Source organism: Plecotus auritus (assembly GCF_963455305.1).
Source record: "Plecotus auritus genome assembly, chromosome: 2".
In the NCBI taxonomy this organism is placed as follows: domain Eukaryota; kingdom Metazoa; phylum Chordata; class Mammalia; order Chiroptera; family Vespertilionidae; genus Plecotus; species Plecotus auritus.
The window spans coordinates 103792940-103805076 of record NC_137771.1 but is presented as its reverse complement, the minus strand read 5'-3'; the positions used below and the strand labels follow the sequence as shown (position 1 = coordinate 103805076).

The 12137-nt window shown below is 49.7% G+C and overlaps 1 protein-coding gene across 4 annotated transcripts in view; it reads left to right on the top strand.

The window, feature by feature from the left end:
- The window catches only part of SH3RF3 (SH3 domain containing ring finger 3), a 371306-nt gene that overhangs the window by 262588 nt on the left and 96581 nt on the right, over positions 1-12137 (top strand). For all 4 annotated transcript variants that reach the window (XM_080653021.1, XM_080653020.1, XM_080653019.1 and 1 more), the window contains one exon: positions 586-833. In XM_080653021.1, the coding sequence (XP_080509147.1) occupies positions 586-833 (248 nt within the window). The remainder of the gene's footprint in view (positions 1-585; positions 834-12137) is intronic.

Sequence of the window (12137 nt, the reverse complement as noted above, 5' to 3'; positions counted from 1 at the left end):
TAAACTGGTTTCATCAGGAAACCATGGGCTGAAAGGGCATCTATTTTCTGGTAAGAAGCTGCAAGTTCCTTGACATGTCTCAGCAGGACATGGTCTATTGGTGCCCTTCCCAGAGGCCGGCAGAGCAAGGCAGTGGCCGTGTCCAGAGGGAGCAGGTCCTACCACTGTTTCCCACCAGGTCCAGATGTGTCCAAGCCTTGTGGGATGTGACTGAGCCATCGCTCTTTCTGGAGGTGTTTGGGGGCACACAGCTGTTTGTTAGAATGAGTCAAAACAGTAGCTCTGATACAAAATATTTTATTGATTGGAATAATGCCTCTGTTTTTCAGGGTTCTTTTGCTATTTCTTGAATACTCATACTGAGAGTTAGCCCCCATGAAGATTTACAGAGGGTGCCCTCTCAGCTGGAGCTCTGGGCATTGTTTGCCTACAAGGGTTATCTTGGCTTTGTTTTAGGATACTCTCCTGGCCTGCGTGGCTTTCATCTCAGAAAGGCCAGTGTGTAAAAGCAGGCCTTTACCAATGGCGCATGTGGGGTGGTTTCGTCTGCACTGTCACTTGAATTCATTCTCTTTATTTCCTCAGGGCTCCCTTAGGAGGGGCTGGGCCACCTGGGAATAATGTGGTTGGAGGGTCTCCACTGGCCAAAGGGATGGCCACAAGCATCCATCCAGGCAGTGGGAGTCTGAGCAGCCCTGCCACTGCCGTGAGAGCAGCCCTCCCCGTCGCCACACCCCAGGCCCAGCACCAGGCAGCCTCTCTCCCGGTGGGCAGTTGTCTGTGGCACTCAGCTCCCCCAGCGGCTAGCCAGGCCCGGAGCACTGTCCCCACAGGTATGTACTAGTCTTTCAGGGACCTCACTCTCTGGAAAATTTATCAAGGGGCTGGGGTCTAAGGTACATAAATCGTAGAAACCGTTTGGCCCAGATCTCAATCAGTTCACGGTGGGAATGGCTTGTTGTAATCATTGACCCCTGCTGATCTCCAGGAGATATGAATTACCCTGTCCTGGAAACTGAAACTGATGAGCAATTTATATATTTGGCTACAGCAGGAGAACTGAGTTCACCAGTAAGATTAACAGGGGCTTTGGGACTGTCCCTGTGAGGCTGTGGGCTGTGGGCTGCCCCTCAGTCTCAGGCCTTCTATGTGCTGGGCACTGAAGGGTTTGCAGCTGGGCAGCACCCCCCACAGGGCTGGTTGAGACACAGACAGTGTCCCTGTCTGAGATGCTTTGAGCCAGGAGGGGTGGGCAGACCCTTCACCTTCATGCCAGCGTTATCAACAGACAGGCTGACAAAATTTAAGGAAAAACTGGTTTGCTCCCATCCTGGTGTGAAGTGAAGAGAAATTATGGGTGGATCTCATAGGCATGAAGAAGGCAAACATGGCTTGTTTGGAAGCTTAGTACTTAGCTAAGAAGTCAGCCTGAGCGTGACTCCAATGATATTCCCAGGAGCCTGCGCCGTCACCCTCTGAAGCCACAGAGCTGGCAGCATTGTCACGGTGCAGCAGTGACCAGAGCCCAGAGCAGGAGGACGTGCCTCTGCATTTCATTTATATGACACAGAATTCCCTTTCCCACCCCAACCTTATTCTCTCAGAAATCACCCCATTCTTCTCAAAGTAAAGCCTAAAGGACAAAGCATGTGGACTCTTTGGAACACTTCTTTTAAGGAACTACTTAACCAGGAGAAGGCCCATTGGGAGTGTTTCACAAAGCAGCCTCCTGAGGGTGAGAAGCTGAAATAATACTTAGCACAGATGAGCCATATTTTCCCCTGAGGCATGGCTGATGGGACAAGAGGGTGGGAGGTAAATGTCCCCTCACCACTCCACCCCGTTACTCTTTGTGGAAGGTGGCCTGCCCAGGCCCATGCTGATGCCAAGCTGGGCTCACAGGCAGCAGGAGGAACCCCTGAATGTGATATGGACCAGCTGCAGTCAGCGTGCCCACTGACAAAGCTGGTCTGGGCGTGCAGGCTGGCGGCCAGCAAGCAGTGTTAGTGTGGCCAGGCGGGCTCTGGCTCTGTGGGGAGGCTCTGTCGGGGGCACCTGCGATGGGGCAGGGAGAGTGGGAAAGACTTCTTTGAAGAGTCTATCCCAGAATGAGCAGCAGAGTGACACTCAGGTAGGAACAGAGAAGGGTGCCATTTGGAGCAGAAGGAAAGGAACATCAAATAGAAGTGGGAGAAAGCAGTCTTCAACCAGCAGCAAGAAATTCAGTGAAGACCGAGCTGATGGAAGCCTGGCTAAAGGCGTGACTTGGGAGTCGGCAGACCTATTTTGAATGCTGGGGCTGCCGTGGCCCCAGTGTCTTCCGCTGAAAGACGGCACTTACCTCCGCAGACACTGTGAAGGCATCGACATGGCATATACAGTATGTACGCAGTACACTGCAGCTGTTTTATTGTTCTGTTAGAGAATAAGAATATTATTGGAGTACTCAATGCATGAGAGTAAAGAAGTAAACATAAAAGTTACCACAGGATCTGGGGGTTGAATTCTCTCTTGAAGGCAGTGGGGACCCGCCACGGGACTTGAAGCCTGAGGGTTGACACTGCAGTGAATATCAGCAGGCATGGCAGGGAGAAGAGGTGGTGTGGGCAGCCCAAGGCCTAGAGCCAGGAGAAAGGGGTCGCTGTGCCCGGTGAGGTAGCAAGGGCCTGGACCCAGTGAGCAGAACTGGGACAAGATAATGAGCTGTGCAGGAGGCAGAGTGGGTGTGACTTGGAGATGCTCTGGATGGAAGTGCTCAGGTGAGTGAGGAACCAAGCCCAGTTCTCGGCTGGCAGGTGGACTGGGGGATGGCAATGGCATCCCCTAACCTAGAAGAGACCAGAACGGAACTTATTGGTGGAGGAAGATAATGACATGTGGCTTTGGGAGATGCAGTGAGTGCTAGTCACACTGTGGCCCACTGGTTGGTTTGGAACTGCCTCCCTAAGGGGGCTCCCATACCGTGTACGAGTCCTGCCTACCATGGTAGGAGGCAGCCCCTGCTCCCTCAGCCGCCTGTCAGGCCAGGTGCAGACACTCACCTGGACTCTATGTATGTCCTCCACTCAGATGTCAGAAATGTGAGATGCCGCGTGGATCCCTTTGGGGATGCAGGAGATGGTGAAAACATCCTGGCTTTTCAGGGGCAGCAGGTGGACTTACGGTGTGCAGTCCCCAATCACCAGTGGGTGCAGGGTGGACTTCAGATGCCTGTTTCTGGCATGCTGGGTGGTGTCTGTGTCTAGCAGTCATGGGATCTGGCCCAGGGAAGCCTCATGGATGGGTTGGGCACTTCCCTGGCTAGAGAGCCTCCAAGACTGACCCTGCAGTCCCAGAGACTCTGTGAGTGCCTAGCAGTCTTTCATATATATTTGAATTCTGTGTCTGGCAGCTCTGGCCGCCGAGAACTGGCTGTCAGTGTACTGAAGGAGTTCGGCAATCGCATCATCCGATGCCAGACCTCCTAGCCCCAGCTGCTACCTTCTGATCAGCTATGCTTCTGGCCTGGCTTAAGTTCATCTGACACTGCTGAGTGGGAGCCTCCAGCTAAGGACACAGTTCTTGTAGTAGCCAAGTGATGGAGTGAGCTTCCTGACTGGGGCTCTACCCCCAAAATACCCATCTCCTTGGCCCTTGGAGGACCTAGGCAGGACCTGGGGCACCTAAAGTCTCAGACCAAGTCCCTTCAGGTCCCACTCCCCCGTGCAGATGTTTCTGTGTGCACCACCACAGCCCTGCTTCTCACTGAGAGTGCACACCCAGCATGGCAGCCCTGGGTTTTCTGCACAAAATGACAGTATAATGGCCTTTCTATGCCATGGCTTGCTCACAACTTCCCAATTCAAAGAAAATGAGACCTGCTGGTCATTTCTCCCTCTGCAGAGTAACAAGCTGAATGAAAAGGAATTGGCATGGCCAGGGCAGGACAGCATTGAATCTCAGCCATCCATCATCATAGTAACTACCATGGTGGGACAAGCATTCTCTTCCATCAGTTTAATTCTAGAGATGGGAAGAGTGGTGCACAGGGTGTAAAATGGCTTTCCCATTGCATTCCAAACCTAATACTTGTCCCCACACTATTGCTGTCACAGCCAGGTTAAAGAAAGGCTCCTACTGCGTTATATCAATAAATTAAATGCCACTGAGTTCTCACAGCATTTTCCACTTTACCCTGCATTTTTCAAGAGAGAGAACAAAAAAACTGTTGACAGTACAAGTAATGTATTGTCAAGGCTGTAATTACCCATTTCAGCAGACCCCGACCTAGGCGATTGAGAAGCATTTCATTAGAGTGCTCATCCCGAGCCAAAGTCAGGCAGTTTGACAAAAGCATCCAATATAATTTGTTCTACTTAATTAATGTAACTCCTTTTTTTTAAGGGCAGCTCTCCCCATAAAGCACAGTGTCCACACAGCCTCATATCAGTGCTTAGCAGGGGCAAGAGCCATGTGCAGCCATATATTCATCAGCAAACAGTACTGAAAGAGAGCTCTGTATACACCTGGCTCTGCTGAGGTTTGAAAATACAGAGAAGAACCAGATGGACCCTATTTCCACCCCCAATTAGAGAGAAGGACAAGAGAACTTTCAGTACATTTTGAAAACCACTAGGATGGAGTGTATTAAGAAAACGTGGAGGAGAGATAGTGTACTCAGACTGGGAGGAAAGTAGGAGAGGGATGGAAGAGGTTTATGGAAAGTTTTCAAGAGGAGATGCCACTTCCTTGAATTAAAGCAGAGAGGATGTTGGGGCAGAGGGACTGGCGAGGGCACAGGCATGGTGATGAGGAGGACTAGTCCATGCTGTGGTGACCTCACGGAGTCGATGTGACTGACAAAAAGTATGGAAGGAGAACGATAGTAACTCTCTCTCTGCTGAGGCAAAATTTACTTTTCGATCCCAAAGATGAGTAGATGTGCATGCAGTGGTGGATGAGGTGATAGTGAAGCTAGCTCAGGACTGGTGCCTTTGAGAACTAAAACCAGGTCAGGGGGAAGAACAAAGGATGCAGGAGGATATGTACCTGTCTTGTGGTAACACTGAAAAGGTGTGCAGGGGCAGACCATGAGGTTCTTTTAGGCTATGTCAAGGAATTTCAGTTTTTGTCCTGAGGGCAAAGGAGCATATTAGAGGGTTTTAAGTAATAGATATAATCATATTTTTTATCTAAAAGATAAAGTAAGACTTCTTCCATTTTATTTATTTATTTTCTATTTCATTAAAGTTGAGATACAATATTATATATTTTTTCAGGGGTACAACATAGTGATTTGACATTTATATCCTACACTAGCTGCCCAGTGCATGAAATTCGTGCTTGGGGGCGGGGGGGGGGTTGTCCCTCAGCCCGACCTGCACCCTCTTGCAATCTGGGACCCCACAGGTAGGGTCCCTAGGCCTGGCCAGTGATCAGGGCCTATCAGGGCTTTCCTTCCCCTGGCTGCTGGCAGCTGGCCCCGCCCCCACCACTGCCACTGCCACTGCTTGCCATCTGTGCAGTGCTGCTTCCCCACCACCCCCACCACCAGTCACCTCCCTCTACAGGCGACAGGCATGGGATGCAATCACTTGGCTGGCCTGGGCCTCCCTCTGTGAGGTGATTGATTGTGGGGCCCCCAGATTGATTGCCCCGCAGAGGGAGGCTCCACCCACCTGCTGCAGTGCCACCAGCTGGGTGGCCTGGGCCTCCCTCTATGGCCGCCGGCTGGGTGGCCTGAGCCTTCCTCATTGGGGCAATTGATCACGGGGTTCTGCAATCGATTGCCCAGCAGAGGGAGGCCCCACCCACCCAGCTGGGGCTCCATGATCGCGGCGCGCCCCCTGTCCCCCAATTCATTGCCCCACCGGCCAGTGGCCTGGACCTCCCTCTGCAGGGCAATCATGGGGCGATGGCAGGGGTCCCCCAACCAGTCGCATCACACCCACCTTGGCTGGCCTGGTGCCAGTGCGTGTCATAGTATGGTCATCTGGAAGGTTGTCCAGAAGGTCATCTGGATGGTTATTCTGCTGTTCAGTTGTTTGATTGATTTGTATATTACACTTATAGATAATAATCTATATTATAAAAGGTCAGTGGCCGTAACAATGTAACGCCATAACGACCAAACGATTTGTCACCAGGAGGTGCATTGATGGGTCTCATGGCATGGCGGGTCTGGGTCTTGCACAATTTCGTGTGCTAGACCTCTAGTCTACACTAATAAAAGAGAAACATGCAAATTGACCATACCTCTGCTGCGCCCACAAGCCACGCCCACCAGCCAATCAGGAGTGAGTATGCAAATTAACCCAACCAAGATGGTGGCGGCCATGGAGCTGGAGCGGGCAGGAGGCTTGGGTTGCCCTGGTGATGGAGGAAGCCAAACTTCCTGCCCCCTCTGGCCAGCCTGGTCTCCACTCAAGGCTACAAAGTTTCAATTATAGAAGATAAATAAATCCCAACAAAAATGGTGGCGGCCACGAAGCTGGAGCAAACAGGAGGCTTGGGTTGCCCTGGCAATGGAGGAAGCCAAGCTTCCGGCCTGCACTGGTCAGCCCTGGCCTCTGCTCAAGGCTACAAAATTTCAATTATAGAAGATAAATAAATCCCAGATACTTGCTTCCAGCTGGCCCTGGCCTCCGCTCAACGAGCCACTGAAAAAAAAAAAAGGAGGGGCTGGGAGCTTGGGTCGCTGGAGGGTGATCAGGCCAGGATGGGATGGCAGTTGTGGGTGATCAGGCTGGTGGGGGGGTGGGGCTGTTAGGGGTAAGCAGACCAGCAGGGGGGCTAGTTGGGGGTGAGCAGGCCATCAGTGGGGGTCAGTTGGAGGTGATCAGGACAGCAGGGAGGACAGTTTGGAGTGAGCAGGCCAGCAGGGGGGCAGTTGGGGGTGAGCAGGCTGGCGGGGGGGCATTTGGGGGTGAGCAGGCCAGCAGGCAGAGTGGTTGGGGCAATCAGGCAGGCAGGCAGGCAGGCTGGTGAGCGGCTGGAGCCAGCAGTCTCAGATTGTGAGAGGGATGTCCAACTGCCAGTTTAGGCTCGATCCCTGTAAACTGGCAGTAGGACATCCTTCGAGGGGTCCCAGATTGGAGAGAGTGCAGGCCGGGCTGAGGAACACCCCCCCCCCCATGCACGAATTTCGTGCACCAGACCACTAGTAGATAATAAAAGGCTAATATGCAAATTGACCAAAATGGCAGACCAACCAGTTGCTATGATGCACACTGACCACCAGGGGGCAGACGCTCAATGCAGGAGCTGCCCCTTGGTGGTCAGTGCGCTACCACAGGGGGAGCACCGCTCAGCCAAAAGCCCTGAACTGGGCTCATGGCTGGTGAGCGAAATGGTGATGGCGGGGGCTTCTCCCACCTCTGCAGCAGTTGGACATCCCCCGAGGGCTCCCAGATTGCTAGAGGGTGCAGGTCAGGCTGAGGGACCCCCCCTCCCCAGTGCATGAATTTTGTGCACTGGGCCTCTAGTACCTTATAATATGATCACCACACTAAGACAAGTACCCATCTGTCATACAAAGTTATTGCAATAGAATTGACTGTTCTATATTTCCTCATGACATACATTTTCTTATAACTGGAATTGTGTACCTCTTATTCCCCTTCACCTTATTCACCCATCCTGCTCTCCTCTGGCAATCATCAGCTTGTTCTCTGTTTCTATGGGTCTGTTTTGTTTAGTCATTTATTTTCTGTTTTTAGATTCTTCATATGAGTGAAATCATATGGCATTTGTTTTTCTCTGTTTGACTTATTTTACTAGTATAGTACCCTCTTTGTCCATCCATGTTGTCTCAAATGGCAATATTTCATATATTTCATTCTTTTTTGAACTGATTAATATGCCATTGTATATATTATATATACATCATATCTACACTAGTAAAAGAGAAACATGCAAATTGACCATACCTCCACTAGGTCCACAAGCCACACCCACCAGCCAATCAGGAGTGAGTTTGCAAATTAACCCAACCAAGATGCCTGCGGCCACGGAGTGAGCAGGAGGCTTGAGTTTCCCCAGCAATGGAGGAAGCCAAGCTTCCCGCCCGCTCTGGCTGGCCCTGGCCTCCGCTAAAGGCTACAAAGTTTCAATTATAGAAGATAAATAAATCCCAACAAAAATGGCGGCAGCCACAGAGCGAGCAGGAGGCTTGGGTTTCTCCGGCGATGGAGGAAGCCAAGCTTCCTGGCCTACCCTGGCCTCCGCTCCAGGCTACAAAGTTTCAATTATAGAAGATAAATAAATCCCAGATACCAGGGCCTCTGCTTGGGTCGCCGGCGGGGGGGGGGGGGGGGGTGCGTGGCTGGCCTGCAAACCACCACAGGCCCCTGGCCCAGGCCACCCCACGCCCCAAGGGAACCCCCACCCTGATCCGGGACACCTTTCAGGGCAAACCAGCCAGCCCCCACCCGTGCACCAGGCCTCTATCCTATCTAATAAAAGAGTAATATGCAAATTGACCATCACTCCAACACACAAGATGGCTGCCCCGATGTGGTCAATGATGGCTGCCCCCATGTGGACACAAGATGGCTGCCACAAGATGGCCAGCAGGGGAGGGCAGTTGAGAGGGACCAGGCCTGCCAGGGAGGGCAGTTGGGGGTGATCAAGCCTGCAGGGGGAGGTAGTTAGGGGTGACCGGGCCAGCAGAGGAGGGCAGTTGGGGGAAACCAGGTCAGCAGGGAAGGGCAGTTGGAGGGGACCCAGGCCTGCAGGGGAGGGCAGTTAGGGGCAATCAGGCCTGCAGGGGAGGGCAGTTAGGGACAATCAGGTTGGCAAGGGAGAAGTTAGGCATCAATCAGGCTGGCAGGCAGAAGTGATTAGGGGCAATCAAGAAGGCAGGCAGGCGAGCAGTTGGGAGCCAGCAGTCCTGGATTGTGAGAGGGATGTCCGACTGCCCGTTTAGGCCTGATCCTACCGGGATCAGGCCTAAACGGGCAGTCGGACATCCTCGAGGGGTCCCAGATTGGAGAGGGTGCAGGCTGGGCTGAGGGACACACACCCCCATGCATGAATTTCATGCACTGGGCCTCTAGTATTATATCATATCTTCTTTATCCATTTCTCTATCAATGGAAACCTAGATTGCTTTTTCTTGGCTATTGTAAATGCTACAATAAACATGGAGTTACACATATCTCTTTAAATTAATGTTTTCATTTTCCTTGGATCAATACCCAGACATGGAATTACTGCATCATATGAAAACTAGACTTCTACTTATGGCCAAGATAAAGTAATGAGGACAGGATTTACCTTCCTACTGGAAATAACCCAAAAAAAAGCAGATAAATTTATAAAGCAACAGTTTGTGAGACAGTAGATATTTAAAAACCATGGAAATGATCCAATTAAGATGATGAACACAGAGGTGGGCCTGGCACAATGCCTAGAGAAGATTTCAGACTTCAGCACAAAGAGGAAACTCCTGAGGGTGCAGGGCATCCCTCTGGGGTAGTACACTGAGAACTAATCAGCATTGCATGTGAGGAGACTATCCAGAGCCAAGAAAAGACTTCAAGAAAGGATAAGTGCTGTTAGTGCTATCATTGTGGGCATACAAAGGAGCAGGAAAATATGAGCAACAACAAAGACATAAATCAATCAACCTAAACTGACCCAGAACCAATATAGATGTTAGAATTAGCAGACAAAGACATTGAAGACAGATATTATAGTTGCATTCCATACATTAGAAAGTTGGGTAGAGATTTTTAAAGGTATTTATAAGACCCAATCAAACTTCTAGAATAAAAACTATAGTGTATGGAGATAAAAAATATACTTGATGGGCCCAGCTGGTGTGGCTCAGTGGTTGAGTGTTGACCTATGAACCAGAAGGTCACAGTTCAATTTCTGGTCAGAGCACATGCCCAGGTGGTGGGCTATATCCCCAGTAGGGGTCATGCAAGAGGCAGGTGATCCATGATTCTCTCTCATAATTGATGTTTCTATCTCTCTCTCTCACTCTCTCTTCCTCTCTCTGAAATCAATAAAAATGTATTTAAAAAAAGAATATACTTGATGGACTTGATGGGAAATTAGACTCTGCTGACGTAAATATTAGTGAACTTGAAGGTATAGCAATAAAAACTATGAAAAAGTGAACCACAAAGATGAGAGAATTTTAATAAATGAAAACAGCATCAGTGAACAACAGGACAACTTCAAGTGGCTTAATATACATGTGACTGAAGTCCCCAAATTAGAGGAAAAAAGTGAGAGAGAAATTATTTGAAAAATAATGACCCAAATTGTTCTAAATTTGATGAAAACTAGAGACTCATAGATTAATAACAGTTGTGGAACCCCAAGCATAAGAAACATGGAGAAAACTATATCATGAAAAAAATCTAATCAAATTTTTCACAATGATTTTTTTCTGTGACAAAGAAAATCTTAAAAGCATCCAGAAAAAAATACATAAAGTAAGAAAAAATTAGGATGGCATTAGATTTCTCATCAGGAACACTTTAGGTGAAAAGACATTTAAAAACTGAAAGAAGTACTGAAAAAAATAAGTCTGTCAAGTTTGGATTCTATACCCAGAAAAAATACCTTTAAAAAGTGAAAGAAGAATAAAGAATTATATAGATATAGAAAAGCTAAAAGATTTCATCATTAGTAGACCCACACTATGAGAAGTGTTAAAGTTCTTCAGGAAGAAGGAAAATGATACCAGATGGAAATTGTGATCAATACAAAGGAATGAAGAGCACTAGAAATGGTAACTACATATATACCAGTAAATATATAAGATTTTTAATATTATTTAAATATCTTTTTTTTCAAACCCACTATCTTTCATTGTATTGGATGACACTCCAACCAACTGAGCCACACTGACCAGGGCTTATTTAAATATCTTTAAAACATAACTGAGTGTTTAAAAAAATAAAAACAATGTAGTTTGGAATTTAAAACATGTGAAAGTAAAAGGTATAATAGCTAATGCAAGAAGGTTGGGAAGGAAGAAATGGAAGTACTGTATACTATTGTAAGGTATTATAAGTATATTCTTAGACTACATGTAAAGAGTTATCAAATCAATTGCAGTTAGACTATGTTCAATTAAAGATGTAAGCAATCACTAAATTTGAAAATGAAGAGTTATGACAAATAAGATAACAGAGGAAATAAAATGTAATCACAAGACTTCCAATAACCCAAAAGAAACCTTAAAAAGAGGGGAAAGGAAACAACAATACATGGGTCAAATATAAAACATGTAGTAAATTGCAGGTTTAAAACTAGTCCTATCTAATAAAAGAGTAATTTGCAAATTGACCGTCACTCCAGACACAAGATGGCCGCCCCCATGTGGTCAAAGATGGCTGCCCCCATGTGAACACAAGATGGCCACCAGGAGATGGCCAGCAGGGGAGGGCAGTTGTGAGCAGTTAGGGGGGACCAGGCCAGCAGAGGAGGGCAGTTGGGGGTGACCAGGCCAACAAGGGAGGGCAGTTGGGGGGGACCAGGCCTGCAGGGGAGGGCAGTTAGGGGTGACCAGGCCAGCAGGGGAGGGCAGTTGGGGGCAACCAGGCCTGCAGGGGAGGGAAGTTGGGGGGGACCAGGCCTGCAGGGGAGGGCAGTAGGGGGGGACCAGGCTTGCAGGGGAGGGCAGTTGTGGGTGATCAGGCAAGCAGGGAGGGCAGTTAGGGGAGACCAGGTTAGCAGGGGAGGGCAGTTGGGGGGGGGGGACCAGGACTGCAGGGGAGGGCAGTTGGGGGGGGGACCAGGCCTGCAGGGGAGGGCAGTTGGGGGGACCAGGCCTGCAGGCAAGGGCAGTTAGGGGTGACCAGGCCAGCAGGGCAGGGCAGTTGTAGGGGGACCAGGCCTGCAGGGGAGGGCAGTTAGGGATGACCAGGCTGGCAAGGGAGGGCAGTTAGGGGTGACCAGGCCAGGAGGGGAGGACAGTTAGGGGCGACTAGACTGGCAGGGGAGGGCAGTTAGGGGTGACCAGGCCAGCAGGGGAGGGCAGTTAGGGGCAATCGGGTCGGTCGGGGAGCAGTTAGGCATCGATCAGGCTGGCAGGGGAGTGGTTAGGGGGTGATCAGGCTGGCAGGCAGAAGCAGTTAGGGGCAATCAGGCAGGCAGGCAGGTGAGTGGTTGGGGGCCAGCAGTCTTGGATTGTGACA